At 38.9% G+C, this 24,516-nt stretch overlaps 1 protein-coding gene across 1 annotated transcript in view; it reads left to right on the top strand.

The window, feature by feature from the left end:
• The window catches only part of SPHKAP (SPHK1 interactor, AKAP domain containing), a 176,812-nt gene extending 152,844 nt beyond the window's left edge, over nucleotides 1–23,968 (top strand). Inside the window, exons 8-12 of the mRNA XM_063086703.1 lie at nucleotides 10,649–10,834; nucleotides 12,686–12,772; nucleotides 14,934–14,986; nucleotides 15,076–15,260; nucleotides 23,825–23,968. Of these exons, the coding sequence (XP_062942773.1) occupies nucleotides 10,649–10,834; nucleotides 12,686–12,772; nucleotides 14,934–14,986; nucleotides 15,076–15,260; nucleotides 23,825–23,968 (655 nt within the window). The remainder of the gene's footprint in view (nucleotides 1–10,648; nucleotides 10,835–12,685; nucleotides 12,773–14,933; nucleotides 14,987–15,075; nucleotides 15,261–23,824) is intronic.
• Nucleotides 23,969–24,516: the final 548 nt, after the last annotated feature.

Below are 24,516 nucleotides of genomic sequence, written 5' to 3'. Positions count from 1 at the left end.
TAATAAAAAATGCCAACTTATTCATTTGAAAAGTTAAATTTAAATAATTTTTAGTACTGGAATTCATTAAATATTTCGGCATTGTTTTTCTCTGCTCTTAATTTTCTTCTCCATAGAGTCTCTCCTTTCAAGTTTTTCATTTCTGTATTTTCTAAAAATTTGGAAGGACACTGTGTCCCACAAGTGCTGGCCCTTTAGATGCACGATATAACTGTGGCAGTGTAAATGCAAAGCGACACTGGAGTATTATCTCAACAGTTCTTTTCCAGAAAATTGTAATGTAGTTGACAATGCATTTTGAATTTGAGGCAAGGTAATTATTTCTGCTTGAAGAAGTGTTAATTCATTTCACAACTCCCATTTTCCATAGAAAATTCTTAAAATTCTTCAATATGAGACTGTTGTATCGTTCTTTATTTTTGGTCTAGAGTCAAGGTTAAACAAAACAGAAAAAGAAAAAGAAAAATTAAGCTCCTGGCCTTGGAAAACACAAAGTTGGGGAAATAGCCTGTGTAGTCTTTTTAGGGACATATGCCTATTGTTCATTATTTACAAAAAGCCTGTGATTTTTAAATGGTTAGCTGCAATAAGCAAGCTGAACACAGCCTTCATCAAATTTTAGCAGCTCTCTAGTGTCTCTATACTTTTCCCCCTCTCACCAGCTGAAAAGATCCACTACAGGGCATCATTTCAGTGTGTGGTTGGTGCATGGTCCAGGTGGACTTCAGTATTTCCTTCTGAGCTAATGTGGTAAGAACTGAACTTTCCAATTGGGTGAAACCCTGGAAGAATGCAAGATGAAGAAAGGGGAAAGAAAGCAAGAAAACATACAAGCAAAAGAAAATGAAGCTAAACCAAATGAAGTACCAGCCAAACTGACCAAGAAGATAAGTTTTTAATACATCACTAATTCTCCAGGTATAGATGCCAACTCCGGGGAATATGGAGAATTAACAAGTTTTTAAAAATAATCAAAGAGTTAAAGAAATAACATAGCCAATATGTAATTCTTTAGAATGACCTTAACTTGAAAAACAAGAAAATAGAAAACCCTTATTATAGTTTCCAGGTGTCTGACTTAGAGGTTGGTTAAACAGAGATCATAACTCAGCAGAGATTTTTAATCAAAGAAGATTAACTGGTTAGGGAACATTCATGAACTAGTAGTTCAACGAGATTCATGGTTGTAGACTCAAATCAAATAGCAGTTGTCACTGAAGTTGAATAAAATTCATTATACAATTTTAGATTAAATGTCATTGATATTATCCTTAAAATAGATACAACCCAAGGGCATTTTCAAAAAATTTTGGGAATATGTATGAATAAAGCCTCCAACCAAATTTGGTTTGTGACCTAAGCACACAACATCTCAACTCATGATATGGATTTCTGTTTCTGTTTTCCACCAACAAAGCAAAAAAGAATGTGGAATCATCTGCCCTAGAAATTCAAGAGCTCAATCTGTTTCTGAAACATTGGAAATAATATTGAAGATATTTTTCTTTGTGAAGCAACATGAAGAATTGCTTGAATTCCACTAATTAGCCTTGTCACAATTTCACCTTGAAGAAGTTCCCAAATCTCTTTACCTCAGTTTACTCACAGGCAGAAATAATAGTAACCGCTATATCATACGAGGATTTTTAAGGTTTAAATAAAGATATGCACCTATTTCTCTTAACTCAGTGCCCAGCCCACTGTAAGAACTCAATAAATGTTTATGCCGTGGCTGTTACTGTTGGGGATTAGGGTACATGATTGCCTTTATTCCAGGAGATTTTTTTTCCCAAAAGAAAGCTGTTATGAACAGTCTGAAATTTTTATTAAAATAAGAGAATTCCCAGGATTCGCAAGGGAGAAAATTAGCCATATTTAAATTAGATTTCATTTTCTAAGCTCAGAGACGTTATCTTGGGATTTGATTAGTCAAAATAGCTAAATGCAGAGCTCAATTCCCTGTGAAACAATTCTACCCACTTACAAGAACAAGATAGGTGACACAGATGCTCTGAATTCTATTCAGAGGTGGAAAAGTGTCACATCCTGAAGATATTTTTAGGCTACTCTCTGAGGCAAATTTTCATAATTCTTACTGAAAATTGTATTAAAACCCAGCATACTGAAACAAAAATCACTTTCTTATTTTTTTATTTGACAAAAGAACCAAACCTTCAGAATTTATTATGAAAGTCATGCTCAAATAGACATACCTGCTATATTTTAGGCCATGACATTTTTCAAGATACTTGAGTTACCCCTCAAGGATAGAGAGTTTGAATGATTTGGGGTAGTCCTGTTCTTGATTTAATGTCGGCCTGTTGGTGGGCAGTGATGTGTTGTTAACTCAGTCTCCTTCTCTGACATTATTGGAGAGTAGTCATGTAACTTTGATGATGCAAGAGCACAAGGTGTAAATAAGAAACTGAGAACTCTGAGCATTCACATATTGTACTTGCTGACATAATCTTATGTCTTAGAAACATATTTTATGTTGTGTGTTTATTTATATTTACCTCGAGAAAAAAAGATTATTTATCCAACAAATACTTGAGTGCCCATTCTGTGAAACACACTGTCCTTGGAGTTGCAAACACAGAAGAAAATTGAGAGATTTGGTGCCCACTCCCACGGCTCTTACATACCAGTGGGAGAGACAGGCAAGACATATGGGAAAACCCTTTGGAGAAAGATTATTGCAGAGTGTGATGAGAGAAAGATAACAAGAGTAATGTGAGAGCAAAGAGCTGATAGGAGGTGGGGTGGATAATTAAGTAAGATGTAGGCATTTGAGATGAGACCTAAAAGAGGAGAAAGTGTCAACCTTGGGAAAAACTGAAGTGAAAGACTTGCATTTCAAGAATTATGGTATTCTAACTATCCTGAAAACTTCTCCCACTATGAATCACCTAGAAATCCTGGATTAAATACAATGAACATCCTTTCAAATACAGAGCTGAGTTTAACAGTAATAATTATAATAATGAAAATCTCAGGGGCAAAAAAATGAAAAAAATGTGCAAGCAAAAGTGGTAAATTAAAGCTGACTCTGTGCCTGACCTTGAGGCATTTACCAGTCTCAGTAGCCTACAAGTTTATTTTCTAAAGGCCATTGGAAACCAGAAAATGAGACTGTGGACCCAAGAAATGGTGAAGACTTAGAACTGAGACCAACCTCCATATCCTGAAGGGTTACATCCTCAGTAAAAATATAAACAAAAGGAATTGTTCACCCACCAGAAAAGAGAACTGATAATAAAATATATCCCTCAGGGTTAGGTTCTCAGTAAAAGGTTAAAAAAGAAAAAGAAAAAAAAAAGACTACTATGAGTTATAACACAGCTTGCCCTAATGCACTGTGTGGTTCTAATTTGTACTACCTGTGCAGTCCAGATAACCCCCAAGCTGGTTAATTACCTTAAAGCAATCTCAGGTTAATAGCCTTGTGAGAGCTTGGCCGAAGCAAAAATAAATCTCTGGAGATTTAAGCCCAAGTCTTAAAAGATTCCAACAAATAAAGCTTCATCAAATATGAGCCTCAGAACCTAAAATTGCAAAACATGCAAAAGAATCAAGGGACTTTAAGCAAGACTCAGCACAAACATCAAATAGCAGAACTGTCAGATATAGAATATGATATACATTAAATATTTGAAAAAAATACAGAACAGGAGCAAGGCACAAACTACAATCAAAACAGGATGAGGTTGATTTAAAAGTCAATCAAGTACTACAAGATATGAAAAGTATAATAATACAAATTAAAAACCACTAGATATTTTTTTTAAATTTTGAAATCAAAGCCTCAATGGCATACCTGCACAAAGTGCTACAGATAAATGTGAAAGAATTTCTGTTTCCACTCATAATGGAGTTACTGAAACTGAATTCACCTTCTTCCTGTGAAGAACTAGAAAAATGGACAAAATATATAAAACTCTTTTCACACATTGTACAACAAGCAACATGCTGAGAGAAGGGAAACAAACATGGTGAGCCCTATAATTGCCCTGACTGTCTGCCTGCGTTCAAGGAGGGCAAACCTGATCAGAGCTCAGTGGGCACTCTGAGTTGAAGAGACAGATTGGGGGGAGCTATTCAGAGAAAGAACTCCAGCAATCTGCATGGGATTCCCTTGACCTATTGCTGAACACTGAGTCATACAGACATAGGTGCAAGCGCATGAAGCCAGAGAGCTATAAGCTGAACAATTCCACAAGCACACACAGGGCAGAGAGAAGTTTAGTTGCACCCAGCCCAAGTGGAGAATCCATGTTAAACATAGGCATCATTTAGTAGAGATCCTAAAAGGATCATACCATAGAATTAGCATAAACCTAGCCCTAAAAATGTCTCATCTAAATTTGTCCTAACAAAACTAAAAAAACAAGTATTGAAAAGATCAAGCTGAACTGAAACTAACTTAACCTATAATAAAGTGCAACACTGTTTAAAGAAAGACAACAAAATCCAGTGTGCAACAACATAAATTCGCAATGTAACATCCAATCAAAAAATGTTGCACATAGAAAGGGAAGCAGAAAACATCACCCACAACCAGGAGTATAATCATCAATAGAAACATACCCAGAAGTTACAAAGAAGATGAAATTAGCAGACAAGGACTTTAAATTGCTAGTATAAATGTGCTTGAAGATTACTATAAAGCTATAGTAATCAAATATATATGTCTCATTATATACAAATATATATACATATACATATATATATACAGTATATACAGCTACAGTAATCAAGACAGTGTGGTATTGGTGAAAGAAAAAACAAATAGATCAATAGAACAGAATAGAGAGCCCAATAATAGACAGATAGAATCAACTGTTCTTTGACAAAGGATCAAAGGCAATACAGTGATGGGCAAAAGACCTGAACAGACACTTCACCAGAGAAGATATACAGATAGCAAATAAGCATTTGAAAAGATGCTCAACATCATAGGGCATAGTGAATTGTAGATCAAAACAACAATAAGATACCACTACACACACTAAAGGTTGGACCAAATCCAAAACACTGACAGCACCACATGCTGGCAAGGATGAAGAGCAACACGAACTCTCCTTCATTGCTGGTGTGAATGCAAAATAAAACAGCCCTTGGAAGACAGTTTAGCAGTATTTTTGCAAAATTAAACACACCCTTACCACACAATCCAGCAATTATGCTCCTTGGTATTTACCTAAATAAGTTGAAAGCTTAGGTCCACCCAAAAACCTACACATGGGTGTTTATAGCAGCTTTATTCATAATTCCCAAAACTTGGAAATAACCAAGATCTTCTCGAGTACTTTAATCGATAAATAAACCATGGTACAATCAAAACAGTGGAATGTTATTCAGCATTAAAAACAAATGAGATATCATGAAAAAACATGGAGAAACAATGCATATTATTAAGTGCAGCCAGTATTAAGAGGAGGCTACATTCTGTATGGTTCCAACTAGGTGACATTCTGGAAAAAGGCACAACTTGAAGACAGTAAAAAAAAAATCAGCAATTGCCAGAGATTGGGGGAAAAGAGGGATGAATAGGTGGAGCAGAGAGGATTTTAGGGCAGTGAAACTACTCTACATGATATTAATTATGGTGGCTATATGTTACTATACATTTGTCAAAACCCATAGAACGTATAAAAGCGAGTGAACCCTAATGTAAACTATGGACTAGATGGTCTCTGACGTCCCTGCCAACTCAGAGGTTCTACAATTGAATTTGATATGACATTTGGTCCTCTAAATCTCTATGTATGAACTGTAAGAAATGGGGGAAGCCATCTGCATACATCTGCATAATACATCTGTGCATTATCCATAAATAAATGAGCAAAACTATAAATGTCTCTCAAAAGAAAATGAATGCTAATGTTTTGGATAATCATTATTCACTCTGAATTCCCAGCTATGTGGCATGGAACATGAGATTTACTGTAAATGGAGCATGAAATTGAGATAAAATAAAATGCACTGACAGACTCATTTTTAACCTGGTTTTTCAATGTCAATCACTGAGATTTAACATCTTTAGTGAGAAATATCCTGGAATGAATTTTTCTAATAACACAAAGTTCTAATTTAGTAAGGAATTAGTCCAAGAAATTACTTTTTAACTGGCAAACAAATGGTTTTGGAGCCCTCTCCTTTGTGTCCAGCACTTGGCTCGCATACACTTTGTTAGAAGTACGTGTTTTTTCCACTTGTCATCAGTGAACTTTTCATTCATTCAGATTTATGTAAACACTGTCTCTTTGGCTACATCCATTCGCCCTCTTCTTCCCTGATCAATTTGGAAAAAATCTTAACATTTTAGAAAAGAAAACCAAGCGTATTAAGAACTATTAGCACCAGAGCATCAGAGCATGCTAGAAACAGTGTACCTCAACACCATATCTATTCAAAGTGCTTTAAGAAGGGATGTCAGGGATGAAGGTCCACAGCCTTTTATAAAATTCATTACATGACAAGTTTACATATCAAAAAGGAGATTTTTAATTATACCCCAAAAGTTATACATTTGGAACTCTACTCTGTATACGAGAAGTATTTTTAATATTTTTTAAAATATAGCCATTCTTGGAGAAAGGATAGCAGAACTAATTCTAAGACTGAGGGAAATTACATAGACCTTTCCACAACCAATATGCAATTTTAAATGAAAGAGACTTCCATCATGTAGATGTACCACAGTTTCCTTATTCACTCATCTGATGATGGACATTTGGGCTGGTTCCAACTCTTGGCTATTGCAAATAGTGCTGCAATAAACATTGGAGAACACGTATTCTACTCTGCTATAAAAAGAATGAAATACTGCCATTTGCAACAAGATGGATGGGCTTAGAGAAAATTATGTTAAGTGAAACAAGCCAGGCACAGAAAGAAAAATACCACATGTTCTCACTTATCTGTGGGAGCTACAAATAAATAAATAAATAAACACAAAAACAAATAAAGTGCGGGGGGGGGGGGGGAGAAGACAGAATAACCACAAAAATTCCTTGAACTTGTTAAGACAAGTGAACAGATATGATGTGGGAGGGAGGGGAAAGAGGGAGGGGGAAAGATGAACAGGTAAAGGGTCACGAAAATCAACTACAATGTATACTGAGAAATTAAAATAAAAAATAAATAAATAAAAATAAGTAAATGGGAGAGACTGAGTGTCTTCAATTTTATTCCCAGAGAACAGACTCTGTGAGGGAGAGTTGCAGGCAGATAATTTGTTAGGGAGTGTTCTCCAAGGATACGTGCATATATATGTGTAAGGAGGTGGGAAAGGCAAGACTGGCCTAAGAGAGAAGTCATCCCCAAATGTGTTTGCAACTGAGGCCTCAGAACATCCTGCAGAAAACCTTAAAGTTGGGATAGTCTGTCAGATTTGATGCAAATTAATAGCCAGTTGTTGGGACACTTACTAGGAAAGGGTATAACCTTGGCAAATTAATTCCTTGACCAATGGTCATTCCCAGTGTGCATGGTCAGCAGCCAATATTCACTATAGTCAGTGTACAGTGGAGAAAAGCATTCTGGTATCCATCACACCAAGTTACTATATTTTCTACTGTCAACTGAGAAATATGCTCTTGCTTTTTGTTTGCAGTCATTAAATGTCATTCCCTTCTATATTGTTAGTTTCTGATGACGTTGTAGGTAGTGTCAGGAGACAAGTTTCCATGAATATATTCACATTTCAGTACTCTCAGGGTTTTCTGAGCAAAGAACACCAGCACCTGGATTAAAGGGCAAATGAATATTAACCCTAAAAACAAGGCTTCTAGAGAGATACAGAGACTTATACCCCTTGAGCCATGTGTTTATATTCTGGGGTGGTGAAATAGAGATCATTCTCTCCTCTCAGCAAAAGATCCGAATCTGTTTATAATGCAGAGCAAAGGCCTCTCTCTCTCTCTCCCCAGCCTGTCTCCCCTCTCCCTTCTCCCATCTTTTCTCTCCCCTCTTTTCTTTCTCCTTCTCTCTCTCTGCCTTTCTCTCTCACCCTGGAGGAGAGAAGGAACAGATGTTCCAGCAGCTCCTGTATAAGCTCTGGCTTCATATTTTGAGATTCTTCTCCTACGTCACAAATCTCATGCATGTGTAGTGGACAGTAGGAAATTGGGGCATGGGGAACTGATGTAAGCAGCTCTATGAGTAAGTAAATGGCCTGATCCTTAATTGAGAGTGCTCGTGTTTGTACACATGTGTGTGTGTTTGTATATTACTGTGGTAGGCAAACCAATGGAAAATCAAGCTTATTAAGGACCTGCTTTCACCAAATGTCAGCAGCAGAGCATGCTAGAAACTGCCACACCTCAATACCATAGTTATTCAGAATGCTGTTAGCTTGCAAGAAGTGCAAAATCTCAGATCTTTCACAGTTTCAGACTTAACCAGTAGAGCTATCTAAATTGAGGGTATGGATCTAATTACAAAACTAGACACTCTTAACAATAACATATTCATCTAAAGAATAGTTGATGTACCGATAGCTCTGCTCCTAATGTATAAGAAAAAATATAAATTCCTAATAATGTGTCGTATATGCACAGATAACTATATACACTAGAGTGCAAATTAGGAAGCATTATGTGCCACCAAAAAGAAAGAAAAACATAAATTGCTTAGACCATTCAAAAGAGAGAGAGAGAGCCCCAGCTGGGGAGATTAAGGAAGGCATCAAGGAGGTAGGCGCATCTCGGCTGAGCCTTGAGAGGTGATAGAAGCAAAGATCAGAACAGGGTATCCTTAGATTTATGATTCTTAATAAATTAGATAATTTACTAAAAAAGAATGATAATTCACACTTATTGGATACTTATATTCTGGGCACTAATCTGCACACATTGAAAACTTTTTATTTTCCAATTGACTTCTTCCAAAAACTCATGTGAAGTGGAAATTATATTTTTTTAGAGTGCTTTATGAACTTATCAAAATTGGACAGGTGACAGGTAGTAGAACTGGTATCTGTAGCTGTTGGACAGCAGAGACAGTGCTCAAAACACTGTTTTCCAGCACTTGGTCAGAGGAAGCAACTAGGCAAAGGCCAAGAGACAAGAAATCGCTGGCATGTTTGAGAAACAACAGATATTTTTGATTGCTAAGCAGTGACTAGGGTAGAGGCAGATAAAGCTAGATAGACAGGGGAAGGCCAGGAAAGACAGACTTTCATTTCTGGAAGTTTCTAAAGGTTCTTTGGTAAGAGTGACCAATGGCATGCTTTAGGAACATTGATCTGGCAGCTAGTAATGAAGGTTTTGAAAGTGGAGGAATAGTTGGGGTACTACTATTAGAAGGCTGGTGCAACACAGTTCAAGCAAGGAGCATTGCAAGGCCCACAGGCCTCAAAACTCAAAGTCTAATGCTACAACCTTGGATAAATCATTCTACCTCACTGAGCTTCTGCGTCTTCCTCTGCAGAAAATCCATGAGGTTCCTTCCAAATCTAAAATTCCAGCAATTTAAAAGAACCTAAATTAAGATGATTTCATGAGCGCAAAGGCAGGAATGAGCAAATGCGTGAGAGATACTTTAGAGATGGAAACGAAAAGACCAAAGTAACTGATAGAACATAAAGGGCAAAAAGGGAGAAATCAGAAGACTGCAAGATTTTAAGCCCAGACACTCAGAAAGTTCAGAGGAAATAGGAAACACAGGAAGAGGGTGGGAGGGCAATTAGAATTCGTTTTAGATACAGTGATTATGAGATGTTAATAAGACAGATTGGAGACTTTCAGAAGACTAGCTGAAAAGAGAGCCCTAGAATCCCAAAGAGGAGTCCTGGCTGGGGTCCATATTCGGAAGCTGTTTTCATAGACAGGAGAGTAGATGAGATTGCTCAGGAACAGACTGTGGAAAGGAAGGCAGTGAATCAATCAGATTGGCTATAGTCACACTTAAAGGAGAAACAGAGAATCAGTCGCCAGGCAAGGACTGGCCAGAGAAGCAAAAATTCACAGAAGGTCAGAGCAGAGAGCCTTCGAGGAGAAAGGCCTGTCAGACCAAGTGTTAAATGTTCAGAAGAGCTACTTGATCTAAAAAGGCTCTAATCCAGAAAAGTGGTGCTGATACAGATCAGGGGTTTCAGAGGGAGGGGATAGGGTAAAAGGTAACGACAAGTGCAAAATACATTCAGAGAAAGAGACAGTTGTAGGCAAAATGACTTGGTAAAGCCAAATCCGGAGTGGGTATTTTTCTCCCAGCATGTTCCACAGATCACTTGCATAAGAATCACCAGAGGCAGTTGATTGAAAAACAGATTTCTGGGCCTCCCTCCAGAACCACTGAATTATAATCTCCGGGGAGAATGCTTTGTGCATCTTCATTTTAAACAATGTCATCGCTCGGTAATTCTTACGTATGCAGGTCAAGGTGCTTCAACTTGTTTTTTCAATGAATGGAGGAAGTCAGTAGCAAGAGATCATTAAAGAGATGGGAAAGTTGATGAGGAGTAATTCTGAATAGGCAAAACGGGACCTAGGGCACAAGCAGAAGGATCAGACTAGAGAAAGACTCAACCTGAGTGCAATGACGTCCTGCTCATCCAGGCTCAGCAGAGCAGCCAGCGTGGTCTCCATGAAAAGTCCCCTTTTGTCGTTCCCCCCTCTTGGTAATAACATTTTGCTGTCTACAGTGACAGCCTTGATGACAAAGATGTACCAGAGGCTGAAGTCCCCACAGAAGCCAGGGCTCCAGATGAGTTTCCCAGCCCTCCCAGCAGCAGCGAAGAGAGCACAGGCAGCTGGTCCCAGCTTGCCCACGAGGAGGACAACCCGGATGATACAAGTAGCTTTCTGCAGCTCAGTGGGCGATCCATGAGGTACCTGCTCTTTTCTTGGCTTCCCAGGGAAACTGGTCTCAACACAGATTTCAAAATGCATTTTAATGGTTCTCAGCAAAGGGCCTCTCAGAGAGAGAGAGAGAGAAAGCAAAAAGGAAAGTTCCGGTAGGTCAAGGTCCTTGCCTGTCATGATTTGTGCTGAGGTATCTTAATATCCAATTATGGCTTAAACGACCTTGGTCAAGGTTAGCTGTGCTCCCTTCCCTGCAAGCCCCAGCTAGTGCATTCAGTGATGACAACTGTGAAATTTTCAGTGAGAACCACTACTATACCTGGTGTGTTTCATATTTCTTTTTGGTTCATTTGTATTTCAGATACAGCACAGGCTGGGTTTACTCGAGGCAAGTGCTTCCCCACAGTGTTGTGTTGTTCAGTTCCCCTACTTTATCTCCCATGTCCTTTGTAGCGTTCCTCTGAGAAAGCCAGAGAGGAGCTTAGGAGAGATCAGATTTGGAAGAAATCGAGCCAATCAGGAGACGTAAACTAAAAACTTTTCTTCTATGAGATGGAACCTCTAAAAGAATCTCTGTGATTCTGCCCAAAGTTTTGTTTGATACTGGACCATCAAATCCACAGATTTTCCAAAAAGGTCAATTGGAAAATAGGATTCAAAAGCATCTGCATATGTGTATAGCTCTAAGAAAGTTTTATTTTCAGCAGTTCAGTCTGTTTAGAGTTAGGAACATTTCACAATGTTAAACAATTGGTGACAAATTCCAAAAACTAGTGGGAAATGTTACAGGATAGAGGCAAAAAGCAGAGAGAACTTGGATCTTTGGACTTAACAGTGGAAATTTATGGGGTTAATTACCTCCAGTGTGTTTCTGAGTCATCAGGTTTCAATCTGTGACTATATTCAGTGCCCCACCTGAAACCTAAGACAAGAATTTAAAATTGAGGGAGTCCAGTTGGTTACTCCTAATATTCTCATGGGAAGTCCTGTTATATGACACACAAACACTCACCCTTTGACATCCTTGCTTGGAAGAGACATCACTGGGAAACAGAGAATGTATGAGGAGGCTCAGTGAGTTTGGTAAATTGGATACATTTCATTTCACAAGTACAGACAGAACCTAAAAATTGGCTCAACTCTGCTGTGTTTCAGTGAGTAAGTTCCAGGCTAGTAACTAGACCATATGTTGATTATGCTTCCTATGGAAATGATGCAATATGGGATCCTTCTTCTCTACGATATATGAGGTATCAGGTGCTGCTGCTTCTGAAAGATCATAAGACAAAGGAGCAACAAAACTCTGACGTTGCCCAACTTTATACTTGTAAATTCTATAGTACCATAGGAATACAATAAACCGGGCGCACATCCTATGAAATCCTATGGGATGTCCCTGAGAAAAAATCCCCTAAATGTCAGAGAGAGATCATGAGTCCACTGGTTTCTATCAAAATCCAAGGAGCAGGCCGATAAGCATTCCGGTACCTCCCCCAGCCAGCATTTTCAGAAGTATCTTCATCTCTGCAGACCCATCCAGCAGCAGGAAGTCTCCTGCTGATAAATAAATATTCTCACTGTAGCTAGAATAAGAAAGAAAAGAGGCATGCTGATTGTTACCCACTTGGTGTGATCCATCATGTATGACCTGACTTCAAAAATTAGAAATTAAGATTATTTGCTTGACCTTGATAGGCTTATGTCTTGTGTTTTCCCCTAATTTGGTAAGAAATAAATATCAATTTAGGAGTCCTAGACACAAAGCAATATTCTTCTGGGGACCAAAGAAAGGATCGCTTACAACAATAGGACATCGTGTTGGCAGTGTGGCCAGGTGGTGGAGACAGGCATTAATATGTAAACTTTTGCTTTGTCAGCAATGGCAACAGTAGTGCCACTAGCAGTCTTGGCATTATGGACCTGGACATTTATCAGGAAAGCATGCCATCTTCTCCCATGATTAAGTAAGTAGCCTCTGAGACACAGTGATTGTGAGACCACTACTCCAATTCCATTTGGCAATCCATTTTGACCATCCAGGCTGTGCCCAGCCACTGATTTCATCATGTCTGTACTGCCGTGGTTCTGTGTCACTGGAGCAAGAATTCAGGCTTAGAGTAGGGATCCACCCTACCACCACCTTCTGGGTTTCAAATCTGCCCCTGTGGAATAATCATTTCAGGTAAAGCCTATCAATATAATCAGAAGTGGATGTGATTTTACCTATTTGGATACATGGAAGCAAAAATCCATTTAAATTTTACCATGACAACCAAGGAAGTCTATTCAATAGTCTTCACTATAGAGGATACTCACGTCAATAGTGAACGGCTTTTCCTTTACTTGTAGACACCTGGGGTTATCACTACTAAATATGTCTAATGCCAAGTGGTTTCCATGACGGAGACGTGTCATTCCCTGCCCCCCCAGCAACTCTGCTTCCCACACTAGGGAGACTTCTAAACAACCACAGGAAAAAAAGCACTTGGACAAGCATAATATGTACCACACAAAACACAGTATAGGAAGGGAGGGCAACATGAAGTCAGGACTGCTTCTAGACTGTGCAATTACTCTAGAGAATTAAATGAATTGAAATATATTTTTGACCATTATAACTTAGATTTATTACTTGGAGATTTTTGAAGTTTCAGAAAAGTGAAAAGTAAGTATAGGACTAATGTTGCTCCCTGCCTATTTCCTTATCACTATCTGTAGCTAACGCACTTTCATTTCACCGTTTAATCGGGTGTATCCCTCAGTGACTGAAGGTGGCAGCGGTTCCTTTGTTGCTTCACGTGGCCACTGTTCCCAAGCAGAGAGGAACGTACACATTGTCTTGGTTTTTGGTTTGTTTTGTGTTTAAAGGGGAACCAAAAAACAAAACAAACAAAACTACTTTGAAGTAAATCTATTTTTCTTTTTCAGAAAGCATTTGTTTAGCTATTGTTTCTGTCTCTCTGCAGTGTGAGCCTGTATTCAGGGAAAGCCGAGAGCATCATTTCCTGTAGTCAGCATCCTGCAGCTCCATAATGGAAACTCGACATAGCATTTGTCATATCTTTTGGTCCCTCACATAGAGATGTAGCAGAGAATCTAGGCCCTTGGGGAAAATGGCATTTCCACGAATAATTAGGAGTGAATGAAAAAATGACCATATCAGGAATATCAGGAATCCAATGGAATTATCAGCCAGATCTTAGCAGGAACAGAGAATAGGAGAGAATCCTTTATCATCAAAAGACACATTTCTATGAGCCCCTGTGCTCATTTCTAGACATGACAAAGATATAGGACAACCATGGGCTTCCCAAGATGGTCCCTTGCTTTCAGCTTGTGGGCCATATGCTCTTACTTTGGAAGCTTTTACTGAGTCCTCCCACTATGTTCAGGGCTCTGTAATAAGTACACACCATAAGAAAACACCTCTGATATTAAATATCACCATATCCAATGAAATAGTTTGGTTGTGAGTACCTAGTTCTAAACCACCCCCAGCCAACTACAGTTCCTCCCAATAAGAAGAAAGAAAAATATTCAGTTGATTGAGATATTTTGCTGTACAATTTAAGTTCTGCAGTTCATCACTTGTCCTTTCTCTTATTTCACATCAAAGAACCATACGCATGTAAAAAAAAAATTCCCATATTAAAATCCAAGCTTATGTTGCTGTCATAATGTAGAAAAAAAACATTGTGACAAGATAAAAACATAAGGCCCATTCAATGACAAGCAAAATGCAGAAGGATAAATCCCCAAAATCAGAACTAGTTACTTACAAAATCTCTCCTTGACAGTTCCAACCTGTGAAGGTTTTTGAACTAGAGGTTGAAGAGAAGGGGGATGCATCTCTCAGTTTCCCACACCAATTATCCTCACTAAAATCATTCAGGTTATCTCACCTTTTTTTGTTTTATTGGTAGATGGGGACATTTATGGCAGACCCAGTAATCTTACATAATAGCCACACTGGTATTTCCCCAGCATTACTTCGCTCTATGAAAACGATGCATCTAGAATGAACTTAAGAAGCTTCTAGATCAATAAGACCCATCACCTCATCTTCCATTTACAGCTTACTCTTCTTAAATGTTACCAACCATAAACTGTTGTTTTCTCCCAAAGTGAATTAGTAGAAGAAAAGGAGATTCTTAAAGGACAGTCAGAAAACATAGAGGGTAAGTCATATTCCTATAATTCTGACACACAATTGCTTAGGATCTCCCTCTGGAAAGCAAAGTAAGGCTGTGGTTGTGTCTGTGTTCAGCACGTGCCTCTGGACTCCCGGTGGGAACAACCAGCCACCAGAGGAGCCTGCTGGTGATCAACTTTGACCTGGAGCCAGAGTGTCCCGATGCCGAGCTTCGAGCCACTCTGCAGTGGATAGCTGCCTCTGAACTTGGGATTCCCACCATCTACTTCAAGAAATCTCAAGAAAACAGAATTGAAAAGGTACTATGTTCCATGTTTGGGTAGGATATCCATAAAGCTTTCCATTTTTATCAACCCTGGAAACTCAGTCAATGCCCAGTTAATCCGTTTGAATTTCAATTGTTTGATCATGTCCTTTCTTGACCTCAGAATGGTGGCTAGGATTTTGAAAGTTTCCACCTGTGTAAATATAACCATGATCACTGTTGCTTTGACCTCAGTTTGTCTTGGCAAGTTGGTGGCAATGAGAAAAGTAAGTTGAGGAGCTGGGAACTTTTTCAAAGAGTTTTATTTTTTGGTGGGTCCTTGCTCTGGAACCAACAACCTCATAACACCCATTTAAATAAAAAATAGAAGAAAAGGACCTGATATATAACAGAAACCAAAGTGAGGCTGCACTGATATTTAAAATAGGCTGTGGCATGATGTCAAAGAGGCGGCACTTTTAATTCCCTACCAGACAGCTTTGCATTTATCATCCTCCACCTACCAGAAATATAAAGCTGGGGCATAGATTCTTGGCCAACATCAAAATTAATAGCAATTATCACTCTAATTCAGTATCTCTAAGATCTACCATTAACTATGGTAGAAACTCAACTATTTAGATTAAGACATGAATCCATCTACCAGTGTCTTCAAGCTCAATTTTCCATAATTTAAAACTATGATTTTTTTAAAGGATTTCAAATTAACAACAATGTTGCTGTATTAATTTTCTATTGCTGTGTAACAAACTGCCACCAACTTACCAGCTTAAACCAGCACGCAGCTCTGCAGTTCAGAAGTTCAGGAGAGTTTGACGATGATCTCCGCTCAGGTCTTACAATGCAAAAATTAAGGTGTCGGCCTTATTGGGCTCTTATCTGGAAGTTCCAGGGAAGAATAAGCATCCAAGCTCGTCCGGTTGTGGTTCTAATTCAGTTCCTTTTGGCTATAGGACTGAGGTCCCTATTTCCTAGCTGGCTGTCAGCCCAGGGTTACCCTCAGCTTCTGGTGGCTGCCCACATTCCTTGTCATGCGTGTCCTTGTGTTCTCATACTGTCAATCTTCTGCCACCAGCCAGAGAGAATTCTGCTCTTAAAGTGTTTATGTTAGATTAGGTTCACCTTATAGTCTCTTTTTTGATTAACTCAACATTAACTGATAAATCCCTTTTTCTATGTAAGGTAGCATAATAAGGACATGATATCCTATTCAAGGTCCCAGGGATTGGGGTGGAAAATCTTGGGAACTGTTTTACGATGGTGTCTATCACAGCCACCATGCATTTTTTTCATGTCGTCATCACAGAATGCCTCCGCGGACTTCATTATGCTTGTTTTTTAATGGCCCTGTTAGAAGAGCAGAATGGATATTATTGTTCCCTTTTTTTTTTTTTTTACTAATCAGCAAATCAGGACTCAGAGAGGCCAATATGTGAGAGATTCCTCATGTAGCAATAGCTGAGCCTAATCCCCAAACCCTGCTTTCTCTGCAAAATATTTCTCAATAATTCTTTATTTAAAATGTCTTTCTCTGAATTATATTAAGTGAAACAAGTCAGGCACAGAAAGAGAAATACCACATGTTCTCACTTATTGGTGGGAGCTAAAAATTAATATATAAATTCACACACACACACACACACACACACACACACACACAAAACCGGGGGGGGGGGGGAGAAGATATAACAACCACAATTACTTGAAGTTGATACGGCAAGCAAACAGAAAGGACATTGTTGGGGGGGGGGGAGGGAGAAGGGAGGGAGGTTTTGGTGATGGGGAGCAAGAATCAGCCACAATGTATATCGACAAAATAAAATTAAAAAAAAAAAAAATGTCTCTCTCTCTCAAGTTAAGTGACCTTGGGGTTACGATCTGGAATTTTTTAAATGTGCAATTGCACTTCAATTCTCAGTATCAAAATCTAGCAGTCTGAAATGAAACGTTTTTTATCTTCTTGCCCATGCTCATGGCAATTAGAACAGCTTCCCCATCTTTGCATCACCAGTCAATGCAATTGGCTACTGGAAAAATCGAGAAGGAGACCTAACTCATTTTCCATACCCTTTCCCACTTCAACCTCTAGTTTCCAACTAGTAATTTATACTTCTTTTCATGCTTAGGCCTGCCGATGTTTGACACCAACTGAATCTAGGTACACTCCTATAGCTGTCTTGCCTTTGTTTGCAAAATGATGAGTGGTTCACTATTTGATATATTCTCCTCCAACATTATCACCCAGCCTGTCCAGTGCAAATCATGGAGGGAAACAGCATAATCACATCTGACCCCACCCCCATGACGTACATTGTCCCAAAGCCCTCTGCCATAGGGAGGGGAGAAGGACATTCTCAGGACTACATTCCCAGGTTCATGGAAAAATGAAAGACGTATTGATTTCCAGCTTCATCTCCAGCAGCTCCCTGAATAAGATCATTACCTGGTACATTTTCAGATGGCATTTTAATGAAATAGATGTATATACAATTTTTGAAGAAACAATAATTTTATGTGAATATATGTCTCATAAATCCACAGTAGGTGCAAGGATAAGGGGTGTGTCATGAATGCCTTGATTATGTAAATCATGCCCTGACTTGATAATTTTTATTCTGACCTGATTTTTAATTCTCAAAGAGAATGCCTGTCTTTACACATAACCATTTTTTCTGAGAAAATAAACATTCCACTAGTATTATCAAGAAAGACATTAAATGGTATTTCACTCATTCAACTAGCTAGCATCAGCTCAAGGTCTTTATTTCTAAGTAGTGTAATTTTAGGGACTAAATCTTCCAATTTTTTTTTTCCAGAGTCAGTGAAGGCTCTCTGCACATAGTGGCTTTTCCATAAATGGTCACTGTGTATTGTCTGTGACTAAATTGGTTAAATAAAGAAAAACCTTAAGCAAAATTTTGACATCCTTTCTTTTATCAATAGTGCTTTGGGGGACCTGACTTTGGTTGTTTTTCTTAATTAGCCCAGTAGTTAAATGGCCATTTTCAAGTGGTGTGGAAAAGAGAGAATGTCTTCTCATGAAGGCTAAGTCATAAGAGAGCAGTGGTGTCACATCAGCTCCTGTCAGTTTAGGGAAGGTTAAAGAAACATCTCTGTTAAGTTTAAAAAATGTAATCTTTCCATTGTCATTTGGGTATTTAATGCCATTCACTAATGAATACCCTGAGACCCTATTTGTGTGAATCCTAAACTTTTTTGGACAAATTAATGTAATCAACTTGCAATGGTGTTTCCAACTTACTAGCTTTCCTGCCTTGTGAAATAGAGGCATGTGCTACCCAGAAGAAAGATATCATGAATTAACACTGAGGCAGTTCATCTCTGCCACTACTGCCTATGAACTTAACCTTGGAGTTGGAGGGCCCTTAAAGACAGCTTAGAACTACTTTCAGTCTTAGTTCAATTAAAAAGGCAAATTCCCAATATTCTGAGTACCCAATGTTCTGGCAATCTTCTCGTGACAAATGGTACTTTTATTTTCTAGCTTTCTCTTTCATTTGTGCTTTGTCTAATCATTAAAATGCTAAGTGCATTTGAAAGTTGTACATTGAGAACAATCACCAAACATCTATTGAGCATCTACAACATGCCAGGCACTGTCTAGGCTCTGGAGATACAGTGAACAAAAGATACAAAATTTCTTACCCTACTGGAATTTACATTCCAGCTTAAGACGGACTCAAGGTAAGAAAAACATAAACTGAGAGAGGCAACCTTGAGATTTGATGGGAAATTATTCTAGACAGAAGAGGAGAAACACACAGAAAACAATTTTTATCAAACCATGCCTATGAGCCAAATGGGTATAAAACAGAAACATCTGGGACACTTTTTCACAATTCAGACTTCTGGTCCCTTCTGGAACCCGATCACTTTCTGGGAGTAGGGCCCAGGTTAACAACTTCCCTCAAGTGGAGTGATTCTGACAAACACTAAAGTTTGAGACCCCCCTTTCGGAAGAAATATCCTAAAGGAGTGGCAGAATTTGAGTTGGCCTTAAAGCGTGCTAAATTTCAGAGGAAAAGTTGCTGCTAGTCATAACACCCAGTAATCTAAAACGATTTATAAACCTTGACATCAAAGTTATGTAATTAATTCAAAGCAAAAAAAAAAAAAAAGAAAAGAAGAAAAAAATATGAAAACAATTGGTTAACACAAAAAGAAAAAGAAAAATAGACATAGACACACAAGTAGCTAATTGTCCTGATTTTCAGATCCAAAATATATTGTTCTCTGGCTCTTTCTCTTCTGTTTAAATTCCATGAGCTTCTGTGAGCTGGGGAAGGACAATGACTGGCCTCTCGTAGTAAATCACTGCTTTTCTCATTGTTAAGCCTGGACTGAGAGTTACGTCCTGTTCTTGGAAGCAGTGCATAGAAAGAAATGCTCAGAGAGAGGAAAGGGAAATATACTTCCCTTCCTGAGAAAGTGGGGTCAGAAGAGAAGTGGGCTCCCCTCTGACTTCATATCCCATTCCACAAGTGAAGTGGAGCATGGAGAACAAGACAGAAAATGTTGACAGTACTGACTGCTAACGTTACAAAAGAAAACCTACTGTTAAAGCATCGGTTTCAAAGAAACACATCAAAAGGAAGGGGAAATTAGGAAGAATGAGTTCCTTAGGTTCTTCACGTATAAACATAAGAAATTGTCTTGAACTGAATCCTTTAGGCAGAATTCTCAAATTTTGGTTAGAATCACCTGGGGAGCTTTTACAAAACCCGATGCTCTGACCAATTAGATCAGAATCTCCTCGGGATTTCTGAGCGTGGTTAACACTGAGAATCATGGCTCTATGGTCCATAATTGCAGGAGCAATATGGGGATCAACTCTCTGCGTTGGAGCTAAAGAAGGTATCTGCTTCCAGAAATCTACACTGAATGTTTCCAAACAACCACATAGCTTGCAATAATTGTCACAGATTTCACCATACAATTTCATTAACAATTCATCTAATTTATTAGTTGCATTTGAGAATATAAAACTCATCTGCTACGTGAGTCACGAATGAGTCTATGAATAATAAACTGTCTACAAATAAATGAATCTACGAATAATATACTGTCACAGAATATAAATTTTCCTGGTTTCCTAAGACAAAACATTTGCTCAAAGAAATGCCAACTATGATCTATCAGAAGGAGACCTAATTACTACCGATTGTGAAATGGAAGGAAATGAAAATTTTTTATTTTTATTTTTCAGTGCAGTGGAAAGAAAAACCCAGATCTCTGACATACTAAAGCTGATTATGAAAATACCAAGGTGACAGCATTCACAGGCACATGAAAGCGCTGGTCCAGCTGCTAAATGTAATATGGTTTTAAAAGCCTATAATAATGATCTGGAAATGTCCTTTTGTGGCTTCTTCACAGTGGTATTTCATTCTTATCTAATTTTTCTATATGAAGGAAAAAGGAAAGCATGAGACCTTCCTGCTCATCAGCAGCACAGATGTTTCAAGGTCTTGATGTTGGAAATTAAGTTATCACAGCCTGAGTCCATGCTATATTTAGTGAGGTCAGATCATGTTTAAATGCCACTTTATTGGGATATCAGCCTGGACTTAGAAATCATGAGATAAGATTCTAGCTTGTGACCATCCCACAAACTACTGTCATTGTGGGCTAGCTGGTGGGGATTTTGACATCCTATATGCTCCTGGCCACAGTGAGAGACCCCCCTTCACAGGCCCAAAATAGATGAAAGGAAGCTGATGTTGAGCTTCCAGAAAGGTCCAGGAGAAGTAAGCCTTCAGGAAAGGATTTAGCAAACATTGGCATCTGCTCCAGAGATTTGATTCTTCCTCCCACAGGCAGTGACTCAGAGATAAAAGCTGAGGGTAAAGTCGTGGCCCAGTGAGCCAGAGTTTACAGAAAGAAAATAGAAAGGAGCTGAGGCTAATTTTTTGTTTACATTGACTGCATCTTTCGAAGACACACATGTTAAGGGAGAGGAGCCATCCTCAACGTAGAGCTCTGGCCCGAGGCCACTGGTGACCCGTTAGGGAAATCTCGAGAGAGAAATTAAAGACCATGAGTCCCTCTCAGGGAGAACTCAGAAACTTGATGTTCAAGCCTTCTGCACCAGGAATATCTACTGTCTAGACTTCCTGTAAGAGCTGGAAAAAGCTGCTTAGATGAATCATGCTAAGACATTCCAGTCTTTCTCCCCTTTTGTCTATTCAGGATGCTTTTCCAAAGCCTCACGTTTTCACCCCTTTTGTTTGATCAAAAACATAACTTAGATCTTTCACATACACAGAAATATGAGGTACAGCTCACAACAATATTTTTATGTATCTCCATAAATTACTAATAGCTGCCTGGAATGTTCCCCTTCCTTGGGGTATTTGCATTATAAGCAAAGCGCTAAAGAGTGTGCACTCTGTTTTTAAAAAGTCAGGAATCAGACAGACAGAAAGTAGGCAGGTTGTGGAGTAGTCCCAGGCAACTGAGAGTTTCTCTGAAATTCTAACGCTAAGACTGATGGAGTGGAGTAAGCTGACCCCAAATTGTTGTTGTAGCAAGCGGTGAAGAGGTTCCAGGTATCTCACCCCCATGATGAACATGCCCACTTTTAGCCACGTGATAAGAGATGTGCCCCATGACCAGCTTTTACTTTGCTCCTTGCTAACTAGCACTATTCCACTTCAGGACTGTTCAGCCTTATCCCAAGTCCATAACCTCCAACCATTTTTGTGCAACATGCTATCAGTAGAAAATTACTGAGCAAGCAGCCCCAAGATACACGTGCTTATTTTTAAAGTATATGTGGGCAAATACATTAGTACCTAAAACTCAAGAATGAATATTTGGTGGAATATCACTCAGTGATACCAGATGCCTATCCATAGTCCAAATAGTGTCCTACAGAACTTGGAATGCACTTGACTCTCATTTGGTCTTCTGTCCCTTCTGTCATTCAGCAGATTTTCATTGAGTACCTACTAAGTGCAAGCACAAAATATGAAAAGATGGCTGAGGTGTTGTCCTTCCCCTGGGAGAGTATTATGTTTAATATGGTTGCCATCCGCCTCCCATCTGTCGTCCTTTTCACTACATCCTAAAACTCTTCCGGCACTCAGCCAGTGAGTGCACCAGTCATTCCCATATAGGATCCGAACCCGCGGCGGGAGCGTCGCCGCGCTCCCAGCGCAGCACGCTACCGAGTGCGCCATGGGCTCGGCCCATACATCCTAAAACTCTTAAAGACAACATTTATGTTTCCAGATAGTAAGAGTTAAGTATTTCATTTTCCAGCCTAGAAAATCGCTTTATTTTGATTAAGCCAATATAAGGCAGGTGAGCGCAAAAATGAAGTACTGATTTCTGTAACTGTGCAGGGTCAGTGCCATCAGAGTTGGGAGAAGAAACATACAGCGAGTTAATAGAGGATCTCTATGAGACAATTTCTCAGTAATTGAAATGAATTAGCAAATTCAAACTGTAAAGAAATAAGCATTCCAGTTTCTGACATCTCTTAAGTCTGAGCAAATGCAGAAAGAGCAGAGTAAAAAAATCCTAGAAGGAAACACTGAAGAAATAGTAACCAAACCACAATCATCATCTTTTTAACAAATATTGCTTTCTTCCTTGTAAAATGATACCAAATTCCCAGCCTATTCTTTCTCCCAGTGCTCCAAATAAATATCAGTTCTATGTTCTCCTGGCATCAAAATGCAGAAGGGCTCTGGGGTAGTGAGAGCACTGGATTCCTACTGCCAGTGTTTCATCTCTCCAGCCCACAATGTTTTCATCTTTAAATGCTCACTTCACAGGGTTGTGACAGAATTGAATGAGGTTACATGTGTTAAAATACTTTCTGCAGTTTCTGGTTCTTATTAATTGTTACTTTCCTTAAAACATATCTGACTAAGGAGTTGGAGAGACCTTCACACTGGACTTCACCATACACTTCCATGAAGAGAAGGATCTATCATGATTTCCCCATCTTCCCTCCCCTCCAAGCCTGCAAATCACTTGCAGTCCACAACTTTCTATTTTATGATCCAGCTGGCAACAATAACCAGGTGACAAAATGAGGGTGTTTCTTCAATCTTTCCTGTTCCTGTTGCTATGGAAAGCCAGCCTTTCTAACTTGATCTTACCATGGAGGGGGAGGGGATGCCACTCAAGATGATGGAATAGGAAACGAATAGGTGGCCCTACCTAAAAGTTTAGCACCTGATTTATTTGATTGAGAAATAGTTTGTGACAGAAATAGAAGGGACTGGGAACCATGTTATACAGTCTCATTACAGAGGGTCTAACACAGAGGAAAGCAGACCTGAGGAAACACTGAACAACCAAAACACTGACTCTTGAAAGAAGAATTGATATCATTCCATCTAGTCCCATGCAATTAGTGAATGACAACTGGTGTAAAGGAAATCTCAGTTCAGTTGAAGGAAGTCTGTAATAATCTGAAATGTCCAAAAGGAAATAGGCTACTGTCCTGGAAAACAGTCTCCTGACATGAGTGATATTCATACATAGCCTTGACTTTGGACGAGTGAATAAGATGACTTCGAGGACCCTCTGTGATACGTGAATCTTAACTCTGTTTTATTTTAGTTTCTAGATGTCGTGCGGCTGGTTCATCAGAAGTCCTGGAAAGTGGGCGATATCTTTCATGCAGTTGTCCAATACTGCAAAATGCATGAGGAACGGAAGGATGGGACCCTGAGTCTCTTTGACTGGCTCTTAGAACTGGGATAAGGCAGCTTCACCCCGTAGAGATTCCTTTCCTTTATTCTGGCTTAGATGACAGTGGTTTACTCTAAATGCTCTAAACTTTCTCAAAACATTGCATCACATTAGCAGAGCTATAAAAAATCTGCTGCTGAAGTCCACTGCACATGGAATAAATCTGAGGAAAAGCCAAATATAGGTCTCTACAAATTAATACAATCTGTGGGTGAGTTCAAAAAAGCTTGTATTAGAATATCTGGCTAAAGAGAAACTTTAATGAGGTCCTAGTTAGAAAACTTATAACTAGGCCCAAACTGCAAGAAAGCTGCACTCACATATTTTTAATAATGTAAAATGACATGTAATGTCTCTAATTATGTGAATCCACTGCGAACAAACTCATTCATCAAAATAATTTTATGAACTATGCTGTAACCTTTATTTTACTTTTCTTCGCAGATTAAGGGCTGCCAGCCCAGGGAAATACCTAAGATATGAGTGAGAGATTCCCAGGTCTTTATGTAAAAGATTTCCACTTTCAGACCAGTATCAGTGGATATTAACAGAAGTGAACA

Source organism: Cynocephalus volans, chromosome 1 (assembly GCF_027409185.1).
Source record: "Cynocephalus volans isolate mCynVol1 chromosome 1, mCynVol1.pri, whole genome shotgun sequence".
Lineage (NCBI taxonomy): Eukaryota > Metazoa > Chordata > Mammalia > Dermoptera > Cynocephalidae > Cynocephalus > Cynocephalus volans.
This window is presented reverse-complemented; position numbering and strand designations above follow the sequence as displayed.